This window comes from Sander lucioperca, chromosome 24 (assembly GCF_008315115.2).
Source record: "Sander lucioperca isolate FBNREF2018 chromosome 24, SLUC_FBN_1.2, whole genome shotgun sequence".
NCBI lineage: Eukaryota > Metazoa > Chordata > Actinopteri > Perciformes > Percidae > Sander > Sander lucioperca.
Genome location: NC_050196.1, coordinates 13,627,051 through 13,654,851, shown reverse-complemented (window position 1 = coordinate 13,654,851; position 27,801 = coordinate 13,627,051). Strand labels below are relative to the sequence as shown.

The 27,801-nt window shown below is 40.8% G+C and overlaps 1 protein-coding gene and 1 long non-coding RNA gene across 2 annotated transcripts; one reads left to right on the top strand and one right to left on the bottom strand.

Annotated features, from left to right (window-relative positions):
• Nucleotides 1-2,382: 2,382 nt before the first annotated feature.
• On the bottom strand, nucleotides 2,383-22,618 carry LOC116044799 (heparan-sulfate 6-O-sulfotransferase 3-B-like). Its single transcript, XM_031292280.2, has 2 exons — nucleotides 21,657-22,618; nucleotides 2,383-3,883 (listed from the first exon to the last, which is right to left on the bottom strand). The coding sequence occupies exons 1-2, from the start codon at nucleotides 22,190-22,192 to the stop codon at nucleotides 3,115-3,117; spliced, it is 1,305 nt and encodes a 434-aa protein (XP_031148140.2). The 5' UTR covers nucleotides 22,193-22,618; the 3' UTR covers nucleotides 2,383-3,114.
• Nucleotides 5,670-27,801, top strand: LOC118494487. Its single transcript, XR_004896645.1, has 2 exons — nucleotides 5,670-5,893; nucleotides 26,982-27,801. It is a non-coding gene; the product is annotated as an uncharacterized LOC118494487 (long non-coding RNA).

The following is a 27,801-nucleotide window of genomic DNA, read 5'->3' as shown; positions in this document are numbered from 1 at the left end:
TTTTTTTCTTTATTATGGAGCACCAGTATTGCTAATTGGTTTTTTTGCATTTATGTGATTCATTAAATTAACAAAATATCCATTTCCAGCATGTGTCTAGACTGTGACTACAAAACAATGCCCTGATGCATCTTAGACATAGACATGCTGCCTAAGAGTTTGCAGTCGGAGACTGTGATGGGTGCATACCGCCACACACTCACACGACAATTGTTCTTCAGTGGGCGCGCATCAGGGAAACTCGATTACATTATCTTTATAAGCCATAGCATGTTTATCATCATGAGATATGTCCTATCCATCCAGCCATCCATATATTGGGCAATGCGTGAGCCATTTGGTATTGATAGTAGGGTCGATTGCATTCTGACTGAAAACAAACTGCTCCAGAGTTCAAGTGGAGGCAAGCTGAGACCCCCCCCATCTTTCTGTGGTCTATGCCCGTTTGTTTTGCTACACATCCGAGTGTGATTGCTGTGTTCATACATGCCCAAACAAACCAAATCAGGAGTTGTGACGCTCCAGGTTTCGAAACAATACACACCTTTTAATATACACCCTTAGTTATACAGTAGAAGGGTTCAGTTTGTGGTCCTAAAACCAGGAAGTGAGTTTGCATTCCTGAGCTGTGGGTTCCCTTGCCAGATTTCCAGTTAGTTTTTCCTCTGTATTTTACTTGATACAGAAAATAAGGTCTGTGCCTTTAATAAAACCTACAGTTTTACAAAATGTTGTATATTACACCTGGGAGTATCTTAACCATTAACATACAACTTTTTTTGTGCTTTATAAAGAATGAATCTACAATGGTTTTAGTTAGTCAACTACGCAACACTATTTTTAAATACATGATTGACAAGCTAAAATTAAGGGTTGGAGACTTGTAGAGATTTATAGCAGCTCATTTTAGCCTATCATTAGCTTGAGATTATTTTGTCTGGTTAAAAAATCATAAGAGGTGTCATCTTGTTAGACAGCAAATTGTTATGTTACCTCTGTATTTGTTACAGAGTTATATTTATAATGCAATAAAAAATGATCGACACAAAAGACTTTGAGAGAGGTTATTTTTTTCTTTCTTTTCTTGCGTTTCCTTAGTCCCCCAATACTTTGGAAATGGATGGAAATTTTTAAATTGTAGCAAAAAAAGAACTAACAATCATCACGGTTTGCTGCGTTTGTCTCCCCAACAGTGTGATCAAATGATTTTACAGCCGACCTCCTGCAGCTGCTCATCTGTGAAAGACTCTGAGGTTGTGTCTAAACACTTAGCTGAGTTCTCTTTGCAGATGCATGCACCTTCCCCATGAACTAACAAGGCAGGCAGCACATCCCTCATGTTGAAAGCATACTGTATACCGCTTTCTATTTTGCTGGACAGAGTCAGCTGACGACAGAAGAACCAACGGGTTGAAATGTTTTACTACTAAGAGAAAAACTTTAAGAACAAAAACACATCCGTTTATCTTCATCAAACACAAACGTCCCGGAACAAATACTCCCTGTCAACAGAAAGACATCATCCGTAGATAAAGGAAGCTGTTACACTATTTGTCTATCACACGCTGCAAACGGATTCATCCTGGATACCATATGTCACTCTGCTGCAATACCCGGTTTTATGGTTCAGTTCACAATTCAAAACAATTAGTAAGCTGTGTCAAATAATAAAGGATCTTGTGATTTAAAATGGAATTAATGTAACGTTTGTAAGGTGTCTGTCATTTCTCTCTGTGCATGAGTCCACAGAGAAGTAAAACCCAGCGTAATTATCAAAGGCTTACATAATTCTAATCTTTCTCTGTTACATGCTGTGCAAGTAGAATAGAGACTGCAGCTAGGGATGGAGAGGCTATTTTGGTCCGTGGATGTAGCCATTTCCTTTTCTGCCTCCTGACTGATCTCCTCCTCATCCTCATTTTCCTTCCCATGAACAAAACGTCTGCGCCGAGTGGTCTGGAAGTGCTTATCGCAGCCAAGATTTTCCAGAAATGGGACCTTGATATGAGTCATTCCAGCACCTAACATCTCACAGGCACGTCTGTAGGAATGTGTTGAAATATTGTTTTTTCTAGCCGATCGCAAATGGAACAAGGTACTGTATACTTGTCAGATTATGGAGGAAAAAGCATTCAGCAAGCCAATTGGTTTCTTCTATTTTCTGCTGCACCAGAGTCATGGTCAATTGAACTTTAAATGATCAATTTGGAAACAAAGAGCCCGTGATCAATGCCCTAATGGAGGAAATACCAATGTTCTCTCTCTGTGATGTAGGAGCGCTGAAACTGGCTCTGACAGCCTGTCTTTTAGGCCCCCAGCTCTCCTCCTTGTGCGTCAGTGTGTCTGTGCGTGTGTGGATATGGAAGAAGTTGGCACACCGCATGAAGATTTCAGATTTTTATGGTGAGAACATGCTGTGAAAAAAGGAGCAAGGTAGAACACGTTCACGTACACATGCATACCAGAGAGAGAGTCCATCAAGGACAAATTTACATGACTGGATGCTGCATATTTTTATTGGACACATTTCCTGCGAGAAATTGCCTTTCTGTAGATTGCAGCTTAATCAGTCAGGGGGGGGACAAACACACTGCAGACTATTGCCAAGTTTGTGCTTTGATATTCTTATGAAGCCAAACACCACAGAGTAACTACAAGATTTCACTGATCAACACAGCGCTAGATCACAAACATGACACAGAGGATCCTTCAAGTCCTCCTCCATTTTTTTTTAAATAGACTAAAATTGCCCTTCCTCATGAAGCGCGTTATTTTTCCCAGTTCTTATTATTAGCGAAATTGAAGAAACATTTTCTCTGCTTTGAGGATATTCAAAGCAGTTGCTAGCGAATAAATAAATACAAGTCACAACTGCAGTGCCAAAATAAGCCATTAGAAGAAGAAGAAAAATACAAAATGTTTATGTTGCCATGACAAATACATCCATCATAAATATTAAGACACCATTCGACAGTCCAACAAAGCGCTATGAGGCCATGACGAGGCAGGAGGATTTTTGGCAGATTCACAGCGGAGGAGAGACCGGGAGGAGAGTAAAGCACAATGAATCAGTCAGTTCATTGGTGTTTTTCAGTTCCTGTCCCCCACCCCCCCTCACCACCTCACTACCTGGCTGCTGTAGTCCTCTGTAGTAGCTACCTCCTCTAGCCCCTTCACCTGCTCTTCTTCCCCCTCCCCCACTTCTCCCCCCCCTCCACCCCCTGCCAGTCTCCACAGCTCGGCCAGATAGGGCCTGTGCAGCCGCTGCCTCTGCTGCCTCTCCCGCCACCTCCGCAGACGCTCCTCCCGGTGCTGCCTCTGGCGGTTGTACTGGTAGCGCCGCAGGAACAGCTCCTTGGCGTACTCGTACAGCTCCACGTCGAGGGCGTTCAGCCCCTCGATGCGCCAGCGCACCTTCTCGCTGATGCCCACGCTGGCGGCACGCGTGCTGTTGATCTGCGTGAAGGCCCGGATGAAGCGCAGGCCAAACGTCCGCTCGAACAGGTACTGCGTCTTGCGCTGGAACTCCGTCAGGCCGTAGAAGGCCATGTTGCGCAGGTTGGCCTTGGCGCTGGCGAGCAGCACGCGGCCACGCTCCAGCTCGCTCACCGTCGACATGTTGTAGCAGCCCACCAGGCTGAGGTCGGCCAGCATGCGGACCTGCCTGTTGTTGGCGAGGTTGGAGGGGCAGCTCATGAAGTCCGCCAGGGGCACGCCGGTCCAGTCTTCGCCGCTGTAGCAGGCGGGGAGCTCGTCCTGAGTGGGCGAGCGGCCGTCACACATGTGGAGGGCGGTTTTCCAGGTGGCCCCACGCTGCACATGCTTCCACTCGCTGAGGTAGCGTGACACGGGGTCGCGTAGCATGGTGATGTAGTAGAAGTTCCTGCAGAGACAGATACAGAGATCCATAAGATGAGGCGTCTAGCACGCACATTTAGCTCAACGACATTGTGTCCAGATCGTATTTCTGTGACTTCTGGAATTCTGGGATCGAGCTAGACGCTTCTCATTTGCAAAAAGTAGCATGGATTCAACTTTATGCAAATGAGGAGCAGGCGACTCTGCGCCCCGCTTCTCCAAAGTCCCTGCATCGCTACCAGAATGCATTGCACGGCTACTCACATAGACAATGACTGTGAAGTGTGAAAATGACGCCCGACAGTGGACACGTACAATAGAGTTATGAGTAGACTGATACCCCTCTCATGTCTGTACGCTAAATATGAAGCTGGAACCAAGAGGCGGTAAGCTTAGTTTTTACCTTTGTATGGATAATATGAATTTTATTTCAGTCTTATCACCCCAGCATTCTTTTTTAAAACATCTTTAACTAAATAACAAGTATTACGTTTAGATGTGTGTGCAGTGAATGACACAAAGGTGGGAAAAAAACTGTCTGGCAAAACACCACAAGCTACATTTTTAACACTGTGTAGAAGATGAAACCATACATCAAATTTCTCATATCCTGCTGCAGTTAAAAAAGAAATATGAACAGGTAGAAACACCACAGCGCTGGAAGTATATAGAGTGCACCAATGTGATTAGGGTTTAAATGAAAAACATCATCGAGTGCGTCTGAGGATGTTAGAGAATAATGACATAGAAAGCAATGCAAACCTAGCAGGTATAGCATTTAATATCCTGCAGATGTGCAATTATTTTTGTTTTTGTCACACCAATTTGCTCCTGCCTACCTCTGGTAATGAGATTTTTTCACCTTTCGTGTTTCTGGATGGCTCTAATCTGTGAAGAACAGCGCTTCAAAAACTACTGTAACACAGCTGCCCAAAAAACCTTTCAACAAACTCAGCTTTTCACTCTTATCTATTGAGTTCAGAGATGACCGGCATAACAGTGAGCTGAGGTGACTGAAGGAGTCAGCGCCGGGAGAATTTGCAAGAAGGAAAACAACATAGATAAAAGCGAAATGGAAAATAGTCATCTTGTGCGCAAAGATCACCGTGACCTCGTGATGTCAGCAACAGCAACCAAATATAAAGGCCAAATAAAAAGCTGAACATTTTATTTCTTTCATTCCTCAGGGCTGCAGTTTATTTTCTGGGAGCTTTCATTCAACAGCTAAAAAAAATTCAGATTCAAGGACAGTTTACAGCATTGCTGCTCAATTGAGTGATCCTTTTCCCTTTTTCCCATATATAGCCTACAGTCTGATAACTTATGTCCAAACTATAAACAACCACAGTCAACACTGATTAGTAGAACAGTCGGCAATATGTGATGCTGAACTTGCATCATATTATATTTCTATGACACATTAAGTGCAGTCCTGCTGCTCCTCTTTGTCAAAGTTAATGTCCAATCACATCTCTTCTGTTTCTCAAATTGGACACAATATTGGTCCTATTAGCTACTATGCAGACATCATTGTTGTCCTTTGCATACGGCAAAACACACCTTTATGAGCACACATGAAAGCCATATTTTTGTCGCACCTATTTTGATCTATTTTTTTTATAAAAATAAATCTCACAAAGGAAGGCTGCATTACAATATCCATTTAGGAAAGAAAAGAAAAACACCCAGCAAAAAAATAAAGCAAAATAGAGAAAAATCCCGCCCCTCTTTCTGACCACCGCTTCCCCCCTAATAATTTCCATACACTCCCTAATATCTCCTGTCATTTTGGAACATGTAATTCCTTCCCTGTCCAGCAGTTGTCCCCAGTGTGTTCCCACCTTTCAACAGCACCTGACCGCCACACACACCTGCACACCTGCTCCACATTCCCTCATCAGCTCCTCAACGTACCTGTCTGTCAGTTGTTTGCTGCAATCTTAGCTTTTCCTGCTACTGTTCCTGCTACTTTTGATGATGACTCCTTACCTTTGCCACTTTGGACTGCCTGCCTGTTGTCAAAACTCTGTTTTCAGTAAGTTATGTTGTTTTTTACCTTACTTGTTTTGTCTACAAAATGTGCATCTGAGTCCTTTTTAAACTATTTATAGTTCAAGAAAAAGCTTATCTTCCTGATTCAATTTTTTTTATAAAGGATAGAGTAGAAGGAAAGTCTGTCATAAAAAGCTTCACTTGCATCAAAGCCTTGACTGCAGTCATTTCTTGAAAGAAACTGATAGAGTAGATTTTTCTCATTCTGCTGGCAGAATTGTTCACAGAAAGAGTCATTCTTGGAATAAATGTTTACCGTATTGTTAGGATTATAAGACAACCCTCATTACAAGACACCCCACCCCTTTTTATAAGACAAATTTTTGAAAACATTTTTGAAGATCAAATCTTGTTTTTTTAAAGATGAATTTTATTCGAAAATAATGATTAAAAAAACACATTGAATAAACCAAGGTAGGCTGCTGTTATTAACATCTTTTAAATAAAATCATGTTTTCAATATCTTTCAGATTAAACTGTCTCATTTAAATTAAGCTTAATATAATGTTATGGTATGGTAGTCTACTGGTAGGCCTATTCCTAATAGCAATTAGGCGATCCATCTCATATCGAAATTTCTGCCAGCCGTTACACAGCTTCAGCAGCTACAGCTTCAGCGTCCCCAGAGAGAGATATGGAATACGCATCCTGAGACGCACTCTAGACAGCGTAACACAAACTCAGTGCTTTGGTTTACACTAACTGCGTTGGGCTCAGGTCAGACAGAAAACAAAATGCCTCCCGCTCGGGTCGTTGCTACTCTCTCATTAGGACAGAAATATGAGGCCCGCGCCGCAGTTCGGTTCACTCCCGCTACTGTCGCTCCCATGCTCTGGTTCCACCGGTTTGTTCCATAGAACGCCATTCTCACTGGTAGTGGATCGTTAAATGGCAGCATCTGCTGTTGTGTACATTGACATTTAAAAGTCTAGAACTTGGAATACAAGACGACCACACTTTTATAAATGTATTTCCAAGTAGAAAAATATTATCTTGTTTTTGAGCCCATACAGTATATTTTATACTTTGTTGATATATATCCAACTATGCTTAAGGACGGTATAGTGTGTGATTTTGTGATTGATTTTGTGATTTTGTTAAAATGCATTGATTGCCAAGTCCTTTCGTTCTAAATCTGCTGTATATTAGATGTGAAAACTGGCCCTTTCACAATGGGAGCATCAGTACAGCTGTGATTGTTTCGAGTTCACAGCCAAAGTGAGAAATTAGATTGACTGAGAGGTAAGTTGTGTTACGGTGCAAAGAGTGCACAGCCAAACAGCCTTTAAAAGGTCCACAATTTAGCAATTATTGCCAGACGGCAGATATCAATCAGCTGTGATATATGCTGAAGTGAGTGCCATGATGATATCACAGCAGAACACACCCGCAGACAAGGCCCACCACCCGGAGATAATGGCCTTCCACAGTGGAAGCTAAGTGAATTACCCTGCCATCTTCGCCGGGTTATACGGACAGCACTAGATGGATGGACACACACACAAGTGCCTCACAAAGCGGCCTTTGTTGTACTTCCTGGAAAACTGCTCAGTCTTATCCTCCTCGCTGTGCCTATCATCTATCTGTACATCTAACCGCGAGACAGCCAGATCAATAAATGTCCATGCAACCCCCCCCCCCCGCCTTGCCTTTCTGCGTCTGTGCTTTCATCGTGACCTATTGACGAAGAGCAGCAAATGTCAAAGCTCTCCTCTTACCCGTGTCAGGGACAGAGGCAGGGTCAGATTAAGAAGGTCAAGAATAATTACTCGTTGGAGAAACGACGGAGGATTTCTCATGCAGCATTTACTAAGGGTCGAAAACACTCGTGGCATCACCAGAAGGAGGTGCTCTGCAGGTACATTCTGATCCAAACGTGTCCAAAAGTGCTTTCAATAGAAACATTTCACTCAAAAATGGAATGTCTTTCTAAACCTGTAATTGCTTTTTTTGTCCACTTGGGGGCAGAAAACAAGCTGGAAACACCACTGACATATTATCACTGATATGGCTAACATGTTAGCAAAAAGTAGCCTATGTTTACGAGTAGGCTTGTAACATTTCTTACAGAATTGTCTTTTTCTTTTTTTTACATAATCGCGGTTTCTTTGTTTAACCGCAATTAACTGCTAACATTAGCTAAGATCTTAAGGCGTGGGACTGCTAATTGTTGATTAGTGGAGTATACTTTGTGGAGTATAAATTTGTATTATTTATACTGTTAGTTGTTGGCACTTGACCCTATACACGTTCATAGCAACAAAAATGACGAGGGGGGGATACAGTTAAAGAAAATGTTCTTTATGATAATAAAGAGGCGTTGTTTACTTCATAGGCTGTGTACTTGTGTTGTTACATTATCTGGATAACATAACATTGATATAACCAAAAGATGTATCCTGGAATTCATTCAAACGTTTAATTTGTTTAAAAAGTAATAAATAAAAAATAAATATTTTTGAATTTGACTGAAAATGTATTGTACAGCAAAATCTGGAATTGTTGCAGCTCTCTTCACTAGCTAGTTGTTAACTCTGTCTGCTGTTTAATGCTTGGAACGTATTGTACAGTGGGTCTTGAAACAACGCTGATGAGAGTGGTGAGAATTTAAAAAAAACAATTGGCTTAAAGATGCTAAAACTCCTAGCTGAGGGGAACTGCAGTGTCAGGTGATAATTCTCTGTGGGTCCGTAACCAAAAGTGAGCCCCTTCATATCACAGGTAGTAATTATTTGATCTATTATTGATATAAAAAAATATTGATCATAGCAGCTTTAAATGTCCTGGTGCTTCTAAACTCTCCAGTGTTCTTGTCAAATCCCTGCATCTCCAAAAGAAATAGTGCTGAGACCATTTTGCCTATAACTGTTTGTTGGTTGAGGCTTTCCTGCGCTAAAACAACCCTTTTTTAACATCCATCTCTTTCAAACGTCATCTGCCCTCCGCGCCCGGTTTATTCCATGCCAGTGCCTAAGCTCTTTACTAATGCGCTAAATGGCTTTAAAGTCTTTCAGGCCTGAACAGGACAAAGTGGGAACAATTTCCGATGTTCTCGGATACCTGATTGATCGGGGCCAAAATCTAATGTTCTCAGAGAGATTTTGAGTGAATGTACAAGACACTGATTCTGTCACATAATAGCACGGTCATGTGTCACTGTGTGTAATCGTGCACGGTTGTTCCAAATGCTAAAATGTTAAATCAGCTTGTCACATTTAGCTAGCGATCAATCCGACGCCTCATTCATGCCCTTCTCGCTGCCTGTCACCTTCCTCCATACAGCAAACCTGCAAACTATTGATCGCCCTCTCTCTCTCTCCCCAATTATCTCTCTTTCACTCTCTAAATCACCGTCAAAAAGCTACAGAGGAAACTGGCAGCAAAAGATCAATATCGGCCTTGTTAATTCACTCACTCCCATCAAGGACACAGTCAAGTCTTATGATGAGAGCCTTGATGGAGGCTATTTATGCTGCTGAGGAAGCAGCCCATACAAAAAAAAGGATCTGGATCGACAACAATCTTATTTATATCACATTTTTAAAATTGAAAAAACATCATGTTGGCTTTTAGTTGGTGTTTCTGGAGAGTGGTTTCACTGCTCCAGCCATCCCCCCTCCCTCCCACTGTTCGAACGTGCGCCGTCAATGAAGTATCACTTTGGAAGCCGTTTCTATCAGCCAAGTTGGGAGAAGGAGCCAGTTTGAAAACAAGCACGGGACTGCACATCGATTTCACACTGAAGTCAGGGTGTTGATAACTCGCACAGTTGGACCAGATCCATTTTTAAAGGTGTTTCTGTGCCCACAAGGGACCCCTTAACCATTGCCTTCAAGAGACAGTTATCTGAAGAACAGAAATCACTTTTAAATAGACGGCTTCACACACATTTCTCACATCCAACACAAGATAATAAACCCATCAGCAACTCAAAGAACGCTGTAAAAAATATCTTGAATGTAAATGTATGTATTAAAGTCAAATGTGTTAAACCCATTGAACCAATTTTTTTCATTTCTTGGAGTATCTTCAAATGCCTCATATCCCTAAAATCAGTACAAGCTCAGCAAACAGATTGTAAGTCAATAAACCCTAATAAATAAATAAATAAAAGTAGTGAAATTGTGTCTTAAATTTAAAAAAAAAAATTTAAAAATCGGACATGTGGTTTCATCACATTTTCCTAAATAAACACAGAAAGCATATTGATCCAAAAGATTTCTAAATGTAGAAACATGAACAAAATATGTCTTAAAACTCCAGAAGTTATTCGGACTTCATTCAACATTTTTAAGTTTTTGAGATATTCTCATTTTTATGAGCAGACTGTAAAGCCGTTTTCATAGTTTCATCTGCGATAGAACAGTCCACCTGTGGTTTTGCACCGGACGTTACGTAACGCGATGACATCATTACAAGCGTACAAAGACGTGAAAGACGGAAGCCTTAACTGTCTGCTGCAAAAAGAATGAATGCTCTAGCTGTTATGGTCTTTATTTTAGATTGATTTAAACAGCATCATGGAAACAACGATCTCCCGCGGACCTCTAACGGCCGCCGGCAGGAGGTCTGTTCTCTAAGGGTTAAAGCTACTTCGTACAATAATCCTAACAATGGATCAAATGCGTATGTGTAATGTGGAAGAGGGAGAATTATCACCTGACTCTGCAGTTCACCTCAACTCTACAGAGCATTTCAGCGTCTTTCAGCAGATTGTTTTAGTTTTACGACCCGCAGCTTCAATGCTCTCCTATAGTTTCGAAAGTCAAAGCACAGTTACACAACTTTTATTACGATTTTTGCTTATTTAGTAATGGATATTTTATGTAATTTTACACCAAAATAAGCCCAGAAATGAAACCAAATCTCTTCTTAAAATGGCCATGTTTGCAGTGTGTGATGTGTGTTGAATATCGAAACAGGGAGAGCATTCAGCCCTTAGACCAGGAAGGCTTTTGTGGATAACAAGATAAAATATTGGCCTGGTTTGATTTTCATCTTAGCCAACTTGACTGTGGGTGAATGGGTAACTACGTACAAATGGGAAGAGCTATAAAACACAGCAAAGGGGCTCAAATTCCAAAAAAGTAAATGAGGCTGGCAATTAGTCTGCATGTTAAAAGGGATGTCATCAAGAATCCAGAACAAGAGGTCAAGCGGGATCCATTTTCACTCATCTGATATTCTCTCTTGTACTAATTTAATCTTTGTGTGCCACTTACAGGCAAAATGAGCCCCCATCTCCGTCTGCGCACAGCGGGATCACCATTCAACAAGCACACACACACACACACACACACACACACACACAAACTACAACACTGATCGGTCAATAGCAAGGGCTAGGTGAAGGTATCGTTAAAAAAATGTCAATACAGGAACTGATACTGTGAATTCGATAACGGTTCGTGTCGATACCAATTTCAAAAATCCATGTGACACAAAAGAAATTACAGCATTACACATTAGTACAAATCGTTTATATTTTTTCATTTTTTGGCACCTATGTGACGCAAACTGTAGTCTCTGTGCGTAACGTAGCGTTTTTCCTGCAATACCTGCACCACCAGCATTATCAGATCTTTGTACAAGCATGCTGCATGCTTATTGGTTCACTGAAGATGATGAGATTTACTGAATGACGAGGCATTTTCAATACTAGGGAGGAAATGCGCTCGGGGGCCTTAAAATATCAAAGTTCGGTACCCAGCCCCATCAGTAGCACACCTTTCCCTCCACAACATAGCCCAGTTCTAGGGCATATCGTCGGCAGGTTACGTCACTCGATAAATTCCACAAAAGCACAGAGTGTGAGGAGAGAGATGATGAGCAAGGAGACTGGTGCTGCACTATGATCTTCATTGGTCGCAGATATGAGATGCTATTTTGGGCGATAAAGGAAAAGCCCCAGAGATGCTGATGTGGAGACGAGGGAGCCGAGAGCGCTTCCGGAAAGACGAGGTGTCCGGGCAAATGAGGGTGTGAGATATAGTTTTGCTGTAAACTATGTGATATACTATGGGAAGAGCTGCAGCCAACATTCACTGAAACAAATTAAACTATGGAGTGTTCAATACAAAATCATCTTTGCATAGAAACTCTTCTTCCAAGGACAGAATCATCCATCTGTAAACTCTGGCTGCATTTCAGGTAGCTACATCTTACCAGAGTTAATTTTGTTTTTAACAACACCCACAACGAGCGTAGTGTACATCCACGCACGAAACAACCTGGCGTGTGCAGCTTTATCGTCTTAGCCTTAACCTTTCCTTGACATCTTAATCTTTGCAGCTTTGTGAGGTGTCAGCCAGTCCTCTAGGTCCATGTAGATATGGAAAGGATAAATGGGGGACTGTAATCTGCAAAGGTCACATCTACCCACACAAACTACTGAGGGGTTTCTGAAAGGCAATCCACTTTTGAGCAATATGTGAAGACTGCTTCCAACAGTGCTGCATGTTTTTATTGCTGCCTTGGACTCTTTGAAAGTTGCGAGTGATTTACAGCTTGTGTCCTTCTTCGTCTTATTAGGATTATTACTCTGTAAATTAAATGTAAGGTGCAGCATGCTAGATCCCACTTATATAAGGTTCACCTAGAAGAGAGATGACATATTTTGTTGACTCTGATGCGTTTCCCATGCAATTGAACAGTTTCATTCCATGATGACTTATCCGCCATCCATCCTACAAAAAGTCTGACGGCACAAAACAGAAACCAAGAGGCAGTTTGATGGATAACACATAGCAGTCTATGCTATGTCTAGCAGAGACTTCCTCCCTGTGATGGTTTCTCTCTTTTAACAAACGCACAAAAAAAAAAAATATATATATATATATTAAATCCAGTCGACAGGTTTCTATATAAATCTGGACTTCTGGATTAATCCCCCCTCCTCCTCCCCTGTATAATAAAACCTGTCTTCGACTGCCCCTAATCCCTCTAAGGAGTGTGGAGATTACCAAGATCCTTTGAATATCTCACATTTCTCACAAGAAAGCAACACGCTGCTCACTGTCATGAAGGGAGTGCTCTGAGGGGTTTGATATAACAGAAACAACAGACTTTGTGTATGAGTAACTTGATCCTATATTCCACTGTACTTTTTAAGAGAAATGTATCCTAATAAAGGAATTCAAAGTAGGATACCTTAAGCATTATGACCTAGTCCTGGTCATTGCTTGTTTTTAAAATATTGAGCTCTTTGCAGCTCCATTATGCCAGCAGCACATTTCTAACAGCTGACTAAAACGTGTTCTATCAACACACACACAATGGAACCTGTCCATATCTACCCCTGGAAAAACAAATCCACCACCTTACTTTTTTCATTATAAAATGCATTTTAGAGATACTCTTATCTCTCCCTTTCACGAGATAAGAGAAACATTCACAAATTTGAGAGAACATTTTGAGAAATATAATAACTTGGAGATACTAAGTCATAACTACGAGACATTTTCTCATACATATTTGATGCTAAGCCATTATGAGTGAAGTAAGCAAGGACATTTTGAAAGCAATCAATCATCAAAATAGACGTATATTTTTGACACAGTGTTGGTTGTATATGCTGCCAAATACAAAATGTTTTCACGTAGGAACCTGTGGTAATTACTAGCAGAATATTTGGGAATTTTCCCACAAGACCTCGCTGCCTGTATAAGTGTGTCAACACGAGCTGTACACAGAACATCAAAATCCACCACTGCTGGTTTGGAAATCATTATCAGTTCATTATCGAATTCACACTCATGCAATAGACTGCACAGCCATGCATCTGCTGTAATTTAGACTGCACAGCCATGCATCTGCTGTAATTTTCTTTTGCTTTAAGTTTAAATGCAGATTTTAAATATGGTTGGTTCAATGACTTGTACACATCAGGGATCTGTCAAATGCTAAAAATGAACCATGTGCAGTGTGTGAATCATTGTGTTTAATTGCATTCTGGAGTAAGAAAGCAGTTCATAATCATAGAAAGTCAAAGTATAACGATGCAGGTGATGTCAGTTTGAAAGCAAAAACAAGCCATAATAGTAAACTATGATAGTAAGACTCCAAATGAGAAAATTCACTAAGGAACAGTTTACTTTCACTTAGGAGTCGGATGAGAAGATCGATCCCACTCTCATATCTGTCCGCTACATATGAAGCTAGCGCTAGCAGACAATTAGCTTAGCTTAGCCTCCAGGAAGTCACTGTTCTCTGCCAGGAAAACGTTCCAGCACATAACTTCCTGTAAAACCACAACTTAATGTTTTTATATTTGTGTTTTAAAGTGACTATATGTAACTTTTAAATGTTTCTGAAACTGTGTAATTTTCCATCTGATGATCATTAATGACAGGAAACAAGACTAAGAGTGAAAAGAACACATAGTTTTTATTAATGCCTCTGGCCAGGTCTGATTTTTCCCGCAAAGTCACAAAATGATTTACGGCAGGTAGACGGCGCTACAGTAACACATTCTGACGGGTCACAGATTTCAGCATAACACCGGAAAAGCCTCTGTTATTGTATCCAGGCAGGTAAAGGGTAGCAGGAGATGTCTTTATATAGGCCTAATTATATTTTATTTATTTTTAGAAGTTATCTGCTGTAGTCATGGCTGATACTGGGGCAGGGCCATCACAGAAAAAAGGAAATAAACGAAGAACAACTAAAGCTTAAAGGGAAAGTGAAAGACAACGGGCGAAAACGCGAGTCAATCTCGGTTGGGCTTTCAACAGATGGAGACAATTACGGGATTGTAAAGATTCAAAACCCACCACGGATTGGCCCTCAGGTATGTGATGTCTATTTCATTCATAAAATAACTTTACAGTGCGCGATGTGGTTGTATGTCAGTAGCCGACATTAAATTACGTCCCCCTTCCATTTAGCGCAGACGTTTTATTCCTTGTACTCCGTGCTTGTGTTGCCTACTATTTTCTTTTCCCTTGTCCCCCTGTACTACGTGCAAAGCGTCCTTGGGTTTCATGAAATGCGCTACATTGATCTAAGTAATTATTACTTTGGTTGCTACGACAAACTCTTATTGCTTTGGCTCGTAACACTGTGGCAGTGATAACGTTATAAAAGGTTAAGCTCACGATACATCCAAAGTAGGCTAAGTTAACGTATGCAACACTTGAAATGCATCTGTAACGTATTCTCTTATTGTAAATTAATGATTTTCTGTCTGAGCAAAACATTCATCGCAACTGTTAAGACCTTCCCGTAAAGCTAAGTCCTAGACCGTTACGACAGCAAGTGTCTTAAAAACACTACCGCTTTTGTCCAAAGGGGCCGCTGAAATCAACACAAACTGAAAGTTACATATAGCCACTGTAATCAAACAACGTTGAGTAATTTTTCACCTTTGGATAGACCCAGGCTAGCTGTTTCCCTCTGCATCTTTATTGTAAGCTCACTAGCTGCTGGCTATAGCTTTATATTTAACAACTAATACTGTACGTCTAAAGATAAAGCTAATAAATCTAAAGGGCTGATATAGCACACAGGTTAGAGGCACTTTGGTACCAATGTCAAATTGCTAATAACACCATTCTGCTGTAAGACACCTGATCAGGGTCACATTTCTCATGATAATGGCAGACTGTGGCATAAATTACAATATGCCAAATCAATCAAAAGGTGATATACATTCAGCCAGACGTCATCGACAGGCTGGTGAGGATATGTTGTGTCAAAAGTGTGAAGAGACATACTGTAACGCACACGAATGAGCACACTTAATGTCTATACGTACCTCATTGGCTAACATTTGACGTCATTCCCTTGGCCTCCTCCATAGAGTGTCGTGTAAAGATAGGAAGTATGTCGTGTAAGGATAGGAAGTATTGACAAAACCTACAACTACTGTAAATGCCAGAGATGCTCTCAAGTCTTTGAGCTAGAGTCCAAGTCAACTCTCAAGTCTTTGAGCTACAGTCCACATATTTTGCATTCAGTGCAATTTTTTTGTTTTGGGCCTTATTGCATGAAGTTTTTAGAGCCAAAGCTTATGATGAACGGCACAGCCAAACTGTCTCTTAAAATATACAGAATCCAACTCACCTTCTGCCTCTTTTAGTTCCCTTAAAGTGAGACTACTGTCTGTAACTGTTTGGCTAGTGATGGGATAATGCATAATGCTACTGTGTAGCATTTAGTTAACAGTACTGTAAAGCCTGAGTTACGCTTTCCGCGTGGACGGTTGCACGGACAAGAGCTTAAGAGGAATTGTGACGAGAAAATGTTTGGATCTTTTATACTCCGTGCGGGGTTTCTCTCATGGCAAACCAGCAGCTCCTCAAAGTTCTCCATTCCCATCCCCATTGTTAGAAAATTACGGAAGTGCAGGGACAGCCGAAATCTCGACACACAAGACCCCCACGAAGAGGTGTGTCTTATGATGTAAGTTCACTTTGGCCACGCGGACACTCAGAAGCGCAGAAATCAGTAGCACCTGTGGAGCAGTCATAAAGTTAGCCCGCTGACTCGGTAGTGTCTGTCATACTGCAATATTTACCTACAGTTTGCTAACATTAGCTGTTTAGTGTTCTGAATTGAGCAAGGGAACGTTTTACTGCTTATGAACTCAACTTTTCCTTAAGAGGAAATGTGTGGGCTATTTCTTTTCTCAAAAGTCCCATAGTCCTCACTTTAAGGCATCGCAGATCCACTGGGAGCAGTTTGTATGACTTCTGGACTGAAGGTCTTTTTTTTTTGTCAATCAGCGTTCTTGTCACATTGAGTTTATACAACAATGTGGGGCTGTCAGCAGTTTGAATTAACTTGATGTGTAAGCTTTCGAGACTGACATTACAGTCAAAAGCAACGTTGACAGTAAAAGGGCAGTATTGGGCCTAAGGCATTTAAGAACTACACTCTGCTTCAAACTGAACACATTTTCTCAATAATATACATCCCTCTCTGCTAAAGAGAGCCATATGCAGACATTTCAGAGGAATTAAACTGACTCACTGTGACTGCAAGGGGAGATTAATGTCAAAACTTGCAACCAAATGTTTTTTTCCCTTATAGTCTACTAAGTATGTCAGTGAAACATGGTATAGCAATCGAAAACAAAAAAACCTTTATATCTAGGAAACTGCATTTTGATAAAATCATCTTTTTCTCACCATCCCTGTGTGACTACTAAACCTTGTCAACTTCCTGCATATTTCTGCATATTTTTGCATATTTTAATGCCTTTAGTGTCATTGCCGTCACCAGCAATAGGGTGCCATTGCCAAATGAATAGCTTAAACCACCTTAACTGTGTGAATGAACTGGGCTAATTAGACTCAGGCTGATCTGTGTGTTGGCCAGCCTGCATTCTTTGCTCTAATCTGAAATAATGAGGTCAGTAATAAGGTTACACTCTCTGACTGCTCAGTGTGAGGTCGGCTGGCGAGGACGAACAGGGCAGCCCGGCAATCGAAAGAGGTTTTATGTCTGGCTTGTACAGCAATTTTGTAGCCCGCTGCGATGTGAATGCTGTGGCTTCATGCTGCGTGCAAAGCCCGGCAGGAGCCTCTGACCGATGGTGTGCCCATCAAAAAGTACTTGTAGCGGCCACGTCTTCCCCACTAATGCAGTATGTGCTGCTTATGTTAAGTCAGAAGTGAATGAATAAAGGAAGAAAGGGGAAAAAAAGAGCAAACAAAGGAAATGCCTACAGGAGGTGAATTACAAACCTCAATATGGTTATCCGTATATAAATGTGCTGCATTATGATCAAATTGTCCTCTAAACAAGAGCTAAATTCAACCAATTGCTCTGATTAGACAAAGGTTACATTACATGTCATTTAGCTGACGCTTTTATCCAAAGCGACTTACAATTGCTATATATGTCAGAGGTCGCACTCCTCTGGAGCAACTAGGGGTTAAGTATCTTGCTCAGGAACACATTGGTTGATGTATCGCAGTGAGAGTCGAACCCGGGTCTCCCACACCAAAGGCATGTGTCATATCCACTGCACCATCACCACCCAAAGGTTTATTAATACAATGCCTCCAATTCCCATTCCCGCTATGTCAAATCGTCTAGTAACCAAGGAGCTAATTAGTGATAATTCTCTCATTTTCTTGGTATTTATTCTTATGCATGTATCTATAGTTATACTATGGGCTGGGACGATATGCTTTTGTCCCGAGTCGATTCTTTCAGGATACATGGGTGCTGGTTCGATTTTGTATTGGGATTTTTATTTATTGCAATTCTAGTATTGCGATTCAATAGTATTGAGTATTTATGAGTACTTTTCCTTCTTTACCAAAAACAAAAGTTGAATAATACACTTCTACAGACAATATATCATGAGACATTTCTAAAAACCAATTGTTTTCTAAAAATAATGCACATCACATGTCAGTCAGTCAGTCTGACATTTATTTCATTTGTAAAGAAGTACATAACATGGATTTTCTGCTTTTCATCTGTTTTGCTAAAAACGGATATGATGTAGTCACCGTCGGCGGTACCGTATAAACAGAAAATATTTAGGAGAATCATTGTTAAAAAAAATATATATATATATATAGAAAATATTGATTCTGGGGAAAAGAATCAATTTTAAAAATTCTCACAAAACAAATCACGATACATATGATTTTTGATTATTTTTTCCACCCAACCCCTTCAAAAACAGTAAAAAATATCGCAATAGAGTTCATACTCAAGCCTTCACTCCAATGAAGAGTAAACAAAAAAAAAAAAAAAGGAGACTGTAACCCTCCTCCCATTAATACATGAAAGAGACATTATTTCCATCATGTTTTCCACATTGTTTTCCATAACGTTAGGTATTACTGCCGCTTATTTATTCACGCCATCTTGGCCCGGTTCTTCTGCAATGTTTTAATGGCACACAACTGGAGAATTGGCGCCGCAAGCTGTTTATCTTGATGCGCAAAACACCTAATATTCACATAACAGAAGTGGATGGAAACGTGCATTCATTTGCATTTAGTGTGTAGTGAAGTAGAAGTATAAAGTAGCAGAAAATGAAATTTCAGTATTTGAGTAAATGTACTCTTTGAAAGGGATTTGTAGGAATGCCATATTGTATATCTTGTGTTCAAGGGTTAAATAAACTAGTGTAGGATCTGAGGACTGAGATAAGACTCTCTCTGCAAACTACATCACACCCGGCAGGATGTAGCTTTAAGATAGATGTGGGCGTCATCCATTCCCATGACGTTTGATCCCTGACTGTCTGCATTCCCATTGCTGTATATAACTTGTATAAGACGAGTCATCCTTCAAAGCATGCTATTACTGAGTTGGATTGTGTTTGTGTTTTGCAATCAGATTAGGAAAAAAAAACATTTTGAGTGCTTTATAAAATACATAGAATTGGTTCAGCCTGAAATACTCTCAATGATTATGTCTGGACTTCAGGTACCAAGTACAGTATAAAGCAATGGGGATTATATTGGAAAAACAACTAATCTCTCTCAAACGGGCCGAAACACACACATCTTACAGAATAGATGAGAGTAACATTAAATATTAATATTACACTGGGCAGTTACTTGTCTTAGCCCAAATCCAGACACAGATACACATGCACAGACTCATCCTGTGCGTCACAGTCCATCATGGAAGGGCTACATCGTCCGAAGTGACAGGACAAGGGCCTTTCAGGTCTGATAAAACTGCAACGTTAAAACATCATCAAGTGCAGAATAAGTTCTGGCTTGTCTTTATTCAGCAGTTTTAATCTAAAACGACAGGAGTGCTTCATTAAATTTGTCCGTCTATTTCCATGCGGTCCCCTAAACTTATTTTTTTTATATTTTTATTTCCCTGTGTGGACAGATAATCAACCAGACATTATCCCTGGGTAATGACATCTTCATGTGACAGATTTGTGGCTGTTGAATGAGTTATGACTCACGGGTATAGATTGAGTTATGAGTCATGGTGCTCACATTTTGATACCCTCCTCCAAATATATATGTACAGTATATTACATCTGGTCAACTGTGCACACAAGACTTCACTGTAATACCTGAGGAATTAAAGAATTTATGGATCACGACAAAAGTTTAATGTAAAACATATGCATGTTTCAACATCCTAATCAGTGCCATTAAACACAGCAGATACAAATGTGTCCTTGAGCAAGACGCTGAAATCCCTAAAGCTGCTCAGTAGCTGTGATGACCTCTGACCTCCCAGAAAATAGTGTTTTGCTACAGGGATCAATAAAGTATCGCATTATCAGTGAGTACTCTTCAAGATCACTTGGTGCAGTATCATATTATATCAGATTGTGTCTGCTGCTGTGATAAACCACAGACAAATATGTAAGTTAACACCCACAAGAGTTCATTCACCGCTTATTAGCTCTGAGCGGAAACATGACCCTCTAATAAACACTTCCCTTAATCTAAAAATCGACACTTAATAGCGGGAAAATTGCTGCATAGCCCAGATTTGGACCCATCTTTTTAAAATGAAGCCAACTCATGTCAGCCTTGCAATCAGCCTTGTACACAGCTAAGTGCCAATGTTAATGAATGCTGATTCTTTTTTTTTCCTGACATATTAAGCTGACAAGTGTTGACTGGGGTGTTGTTGACTCACTCATAGTGCTGATATGGCTCGGAGGCACCTCTTCAAAACTATTTAAAAGCGTTCAATTAATTCTGATGGCTGCCACAGAGGACAGTTAATGGATTGGAAGGCTTCTTGAAAGGCGCTTCCCGTCCCCCTTTAACTGCTCTCTGTAACATATGGAGATTTGCTCTCTGGACCAACTGCAAGGCAAATTGGCTCAAACACGCAGGCGGCACACCTCGGAGGACCCTGGCCTTCTTAAGTGATTTAATCCCTTAAGATGAGCTGTATTGGTGCTGTAATTACAGGAAATTGAAACAGACCTTGAGGTGGCGGCCTGTCTGCTGGCTGTTTCCGAATGTGTCAGGGGAGACGGCTGCTGGTGTGGACATAATTTATGGTGTGCATGTTAACACTGCAGCTTTAACAGCTCTACTGTATACTCTGTATTACATGCCAACAAGAGAGTAGCTTTGGAGGAAACTGAAAGATAGTGAGAAATTGGTGCCACAACCTACACAGTTAAAAAAAATCCATTTACCTTTTGACTTAGTTTTTCTAGGTAAGCAAAAGAAGCTTAAAAGCTCACTTGTATCTACTGACAACCCCCTTATGTTTGTTCAATAAACTACTTACAATCCATTATGAAAATTGTCATTCCTTTTTGTCAGTTGACTTATCAATTAATCGACTAATCAGTTCAATTACACTCAGGATTCTGTGTTTAGTGCACACTCATAACTTTAACACTTAGAGTACACCTACAATAAGTATCTTGTGATTTATTACCGCTCAGTAGTTCTGTAGTTTGCCTCGTTTTTAACTTGCTTGTTCAATGACCCACTGACTAAGTGAATGAATTAATTACTTCATTATAAGAACAGAGTGAGTGAGTGGAAAGATTAGTCTATAGAGGATCCAGTAAATCAATTAATAAAAATATGAGTTTAGTTTATAAGTGATGAATGGGTTAATTAGTGACTTAATGAGTTGAGTAAATGAACAGACTTAAAACCTAGTAAATGAGAATATGAAGAAGCAAATGAACACATGACTGAGTGAGTGAATGAGTTAATAAGTTGAATAAGTGATTTTTTTGGGGGGATTTATTTTTTGAGATTATGAATGAGTTAGTGGCTGCCCACTTATTGACTACACTAGTCCTGCAGGGTCACGTCACACCTCACCTCTTGTTCTTTTGGGCACTTTTCTTGTCCCTCTTGTTCATCACTACAGGCACACAGCTCGTGAGCTCGGTCCAGTCCGCATGCAACCCGCAACTCCAGCCTGTGGAGAACCTGGAGAAGAGCCACGAATCGGCTCTACCGGGCCGGTGGCAGGTGCATTTCCTTTGGCCGGGCATGCAGTCGCAGGGCTGCTCCAGCTGGATGTTTTTGACCAGGTGCCGCCCAAACGTCGTCCCGCCTGTCTTCTGAATGTGGAGGAACACCATCACATCATCTCCTCGGATGTTGAAGTCGACGTGCCTGTCCAGGTCCCGCTCCGTGAAGTTAAATTTGGATGTGATTTTGGAGGGTAGGTCCTCGTCCGCTTCTGTGTAAACTAACTCAAACCCTGATGAGTACCGCTGGAAAAGCCCCTTCTCGTCACTTCTAAAGTAGCAGGTGTTGCTGTCCGCCGGGCACACGTACTGGTAGCCGATCATTAAGAAGAGCACGGCCGCAATGGGAATGAAGACGAGTCTATTGAACTTCTCTTCCATGGTGGAAAACTGTAAATCACGCCGCCGGCACAAACGGTAACGTGATGTCCGAGTCGTGTTCCTCTTCCCCTCGTCTCATCCTGCCGCTCCACTTGACCTACGTGGTGCTACTGTCTGTTAAAATCTGGAGTTCCCCACTGGCAGGTTTCCTGCAGGGCAGCTTTGACTGGCCTCGTCCTGCACGAGAACAGGTCCACTTCTCAAACTTGAAGCTGTCACACTAAACATTCAGTAATTTCCTAAAACATTCGGACATCTTTTTTTCTTAATTATGTCAAACTGGTCGCATAACTTGCATGCAATGACACCTTAGGAGACGTCAGTGCGGAACGGCACATCCCCGCGTGAGGAGCGTTCGGGCTCGGCTGTACCAAAGCCAACTGCTGATCGGTATCTGAGCCAGGAGCACCAGCGACAGGTTAGACACAAATCACGCAATGACTTCCTGCCAGGGCTTTCAAAATAAAATATGTACGAACGTATTGCAACATTTAACTCTTAAATAGGATAAAGTGATTAGAGAAATATCTAAATAGACAATTTAATTCAATTGAATGCACAACCACTGGCAGTCTCGTGTAATGTCAAAATTAACAAAAGAAATGTAAATTTAAAAGTGTGGCTATATAAATTGAAAGCTGAAAAAGCAGTAAATCTTAAATATTACTTTATTGCACCTGGTGAACGTAATTGTGTTTCCAGATTACGGTTAATCAAATAGATTTATCTAAAGTGCCTATGTGTGGCTATACTTTTGTCATAAAAAAAAATCCCAACTTTGAAATGCATGTTAACTTATATTGACAGCATAAGCCAAATGACCTTACTGTAAAGTTTTACTATTAATAGTCCATCAGGCCAAGTACCACAGACAGAGGCTGTGAGAAAGATGGAATAATAAAACAAGGTAATGTACTGTATATGATACCAGCTGTGATAGCAGCTTAAATGTAACAGGTTTCCAGTTCCCATTCCCAATGTCTAATCATCCAGAGTAATGCACCCCTAAATCATATTTGGTAAAGGCATGTATGTCACCCCAAGGCCGTTAACCAAAGAGGAGAAACTAATGAGTAAAATCAGCAGTTAAATGGTTCCTTTAAGCTCAGGCTTGCTTTTATTTTGAAGACCAAACAATCAAGTTTCCGGTTCTGTTCTGGCTGACTTGACTGTACATCTGCGCCTGTCATCTGTCCCGGCTGCCGAGCCGGTGACGCAACCGCATCTCTAATCACACACACACACACACACACACACACACAAACACACACACACACACACACGCGCGCGCAATTTGAGTGGCCTAGAACAACTGCTGCAGGAAAATCACTAATTCCAATGCTATAGTCTTTAGGAAACATATTGGGACTTAAAGTGGGAATGATGTAAACAACAGTGATATTAATGGTATGTTTAACTTATTTTGTTGATATGTAACATATTCCATATTGTATCATTTTGATACTGATATAAGGGGATCAGGTCTGTTGTACTAAAGTGTATCTGCTGAACGACAATAGAGAAGATATTGTCTTAATAACTATATATATGAATGTGTGTAAGATGAAGAAGCACATCTACACACGCAGTGTGAAAATATGACTCTTAAGTTATACTGTCAACAGGAAGGAGTTAAATCCTCAGGCGAGCTCGACGAGTCATTTCAGCACCATGGACAGATTCCAACATGTCAAGTCAATATGTGTGTGTGTGTGTGTGTGGGGGGGGGGTATATATGGACACTACAGGCTAGAACTAAAGACATTTTACAACAGGAAGGAGTTAAATCCTCAGGCGAGTTCATTTCAGCACCATGGACAGATTCCAATTGTGTGTGTGTCATTTCGTCATCATCCTACATAGGTTTTCCTATGGCCGCCAACAGACTTGATGCAGTACAGTATATGGACACTACAGACTAGAACTAAAGACATTTTAGCCCTTAGTAATGCATTTCTGTTAAGCCTACGTTGATCAAAAGCTTTTGTTATTTTGCAGTAAATGCCCTCCATCAAGGGATTTAAACAGGATGCACTTTGGTATGTATTCTATTCAATCCTCTTTCTGCACTTTGCCCTCTTGCTTATAAACATTGAATTAATCTGTATGGGAGTTTAGTATGTGGCTCACTCCTCTTTGTGTCTAATAGGACTCACTTTCCCTCATCCTGAGGGAGGGTGGTTGTGTAGTGGGGGCATGTAAGGAATCTGTTATGGAAAGTGTCAGTACAAGAAATATCTTATTTTCTAAAGGTCATGCAGAAGTGAACTGCTGGACATGAGGTATTTTGCCTCAGTGATGATAACATCCTGTGTCAGTATGCTCTTTACCTGTAAGGCGTCCTCCAGATATAATATGATACAGTCCTCATTTTGCAAAAGAAACCTTTTCTACAAATGGCACACTGATTAAAATCTGAGCAGAATCCCTGATGGGAAAGAATCTGCATTCATTTTTTGTGCAGTGAAGCGTGACTTGTGTTGTTCTGGCTGTGCAGCTGGGATATTTACGAGGTCCCTGACGCTCACTACAAGTCTTATGAGAAATAACCCTGGGAAGTGCTGATTCAGCCCGCTGCAGCAATGCACAGGGCTCCAAATAATGGAACTGAAGCTTGCTGGAAATTATGATTGGATTGGTTTTGGATTTCTGTTTATATGTTTTTGTCTTTTATGTATTTAGTATTTATTGGAATTATTGATTTTAAAATGTTGAAAGAGTTCATGTTTGGTCTCCTGCAGTGGGACGTCTGAGTTGAGAGTTTCTGGGAACTTACAGCAAATGAGCAGCCCGAGACACTATTAAGGAAAGTAAATGGAATTTTAAGAGAAAAAAAAACTTCCATACTAAAAGTTATGCAAAAGTAGAGGCAAAGACACAGCATCTTCATCTCTGATTTTTTTTTTTTTTTTTTTTTTTTGTATTACAAGGTGTGAAATGCATAATGTGACAATACCTGTAGCCTTATCTGCTCACATCATCATCATCACATCTACAGGTGGCAGCTGTGCACATGTGAAAATGAAGCCTCAAGCATGCAGATATGCTCTGTAAGCTGTCATCTCGTGCAAATGGCCGTGCTGTCATGGCGACAGCTGCTCCTGCTCTCCTGCCTCCTCTGCCTCTTGTTCCATCATGTTTTTTCGTGTGCTAACCCTCTCCTGTGGTGTTAGACTCCTGTCATGCCTCACCTTCCCACTAGCTGCTGTCACTGATCACCTGATCGTCACCTCACTGCTTAGCTGCTGCTCATCACCCCGTTAGTCCCTGTGTATTTAATGGGCAGATTGCCTGCTGATGTTTGTCAGGAGTTGCTGCAGTTTGTTGTCTAATTTCCTGTATGTGTTCTAACTACCTTCTGTCTCGGATGGTTTACTGCCCGCCTCCGGGTTTGTTTGTTTGTTTGTTGTGCTGACTGGCAACGTGATGCTGATTATAAGCATGGATTCTGCTTATTGGTCCCAGTTCTTTCATTAACTGTTACAGGCGCTGAAAATACTGGGGGACAAAGTCAGAATGCCATATAGCGGTGCTATGTCAGCATTAACAGACAGAAACAGCAAACTGTCTGGGTATTTGTATTTATTTATTTTTATATATGTATAGTTTTATGGGCTGAGAGAGCCGGGGCACATGCATTTAATTGCATTTGAATGTACAATTGTACTTTTACAATAAAACTTGAACTATTTCCAAATGGTTTGGATGGTTGAATTGGCCATATCTGAAGTTTTTTTTTTGTAATTACCGGTACTTACTTGAGTTCTTTGTTTCTTTGCAATATTTTAGAAAAGCACTTCACTGAGAAGCTGTGTATCTTTTTGTTGACCTTCATGTAATAATTTAGCACATTAAATAGTAACATTTTGGCTGTCAGATCTTCTGCATCGTTGATATAAATTGGTCCCAGTTACCTCAGCACCAGATGCTGGAATGACGGATGATGGAACCAGCGAACAAAAACTTAACTATCTGGATGTTAAAACACAGTTTTTAAAAGGTTTGTACACATCAGACAAGAAGATATTCATTTGGTTTGCTTAAGTTCAGCCACTTATCAAACTAAATGTGCAGATCCAGTAGTGACATATGTAGTTAAGAAAAGGCCATAAGAGTGTACAGCCATGCTAGTGCCTCTGTGAGGCTGTTTGAGCTAAACTTCTGAATTCTAACATGCTCACAGTGGCAATGCTAATCTGTTGATGTTTAGCTGGTATTTTAAACATGTTCACTATAATATCTTTGTTAAATTAGCTTATATTAGCTTCTTTTGCTGCCTAACATATTTTGGAGACTTTTTACAATGAAAACCCGTGTACAGTGTAGCTCCTTTGGGCTGAAATAATTGTATTAGTGTTCATATTGGATTTTATTTAGGCTAGATGTTACTGCCAATGATGGCGTCCTTGCAGCCATTTTGCCACAGGTTTGTTAAAACTTGGCTGGAGTTATGGTAACTGTCAGAAAATCACGATATCTCTGGAAGTATTGGACAAAAAAAACAACTGACATTGACATCCTCAAACACATTTTGTTAATAGTCACTTTTAAATTCTCTCTGTTTAAAAAGTTTATCCAGCTATTCTCTCAAATATTTTAGAAAAAGCTTCATTAAGGAGCGGTGTACGTTTTTTGACCTTCATCTGATAATTAAGCACATTAGAACGTAACATCTTAGCAGTCAGTACTCATTTGCTTTGCAATAGAAGGTAGAAATGTATTTCCTAATTTGCAGGATTGAATGTTCAGATTGTAAAATCACATTATTAGATGCCTTCTTTGCTTTCAGTGAACCGACAACTCTGGCCGTTTGCCTCAGCTGCATGTGGCGTGAGTGACTGAAGATGTTGGAACTCTCCACCACAGGGATCCACCAGCAGGCCCACAGACCTGCAGTGCAGCGACGGCACCACGCCAACCTGTGCCCGGCTCCCACCACAGCTCCATCCAAAACGTTTAATCAAAAGGGACACCCTCTCCACTTGGTCCCGCAAGGAAATAGAAGCTGTTGAGCTGTTGGCCCATGCTGTGCACCTTGGCAGCTCGAAAAAGAATAACCCAGAATGGTCTACTCTCCGCTACGGCGCCAGGACATTGGAGAGGAGGCCTGTGGTACAATCAGCATTTTCCAACAGGTAATTGAAGCTTTGGTGACACGGTTGATGGTGATGTGTCCAACGGCGGCCTGATCAGCCTTTCTGTCTTTACCATCAGCACTGATGGGTGTTTCTCATCTCCTCGAAACAGGGTCTGCATGTCACTTCCAGCAGATGTTGATTCAAGCCCCTGAATGAATGTCAGGGGGGGAAATTACTGCAATTTCACTCGTCAAGCGTGATTGTAGCGTGTACCCCAATATTAAGGTCACCTTTTTCTGGCTGCACTGATTCATTTAGACACTGCTGTGCAATTTCACTGCCAAATTTACCACATGTATCACATGTACGTATGTTTTTTTTTATATTTTACTTTTGAGGTTGCATCTTTCCTTGTGTCAAATTACAGAAAGCTATTTTACAACTTTCCTTCAAATTGCGATGCAATGATAGTAAAACCTCAGGTTGAGTGTTTGGCTCCCATTGCACCGTTCTATACAAACTGCGCTGATA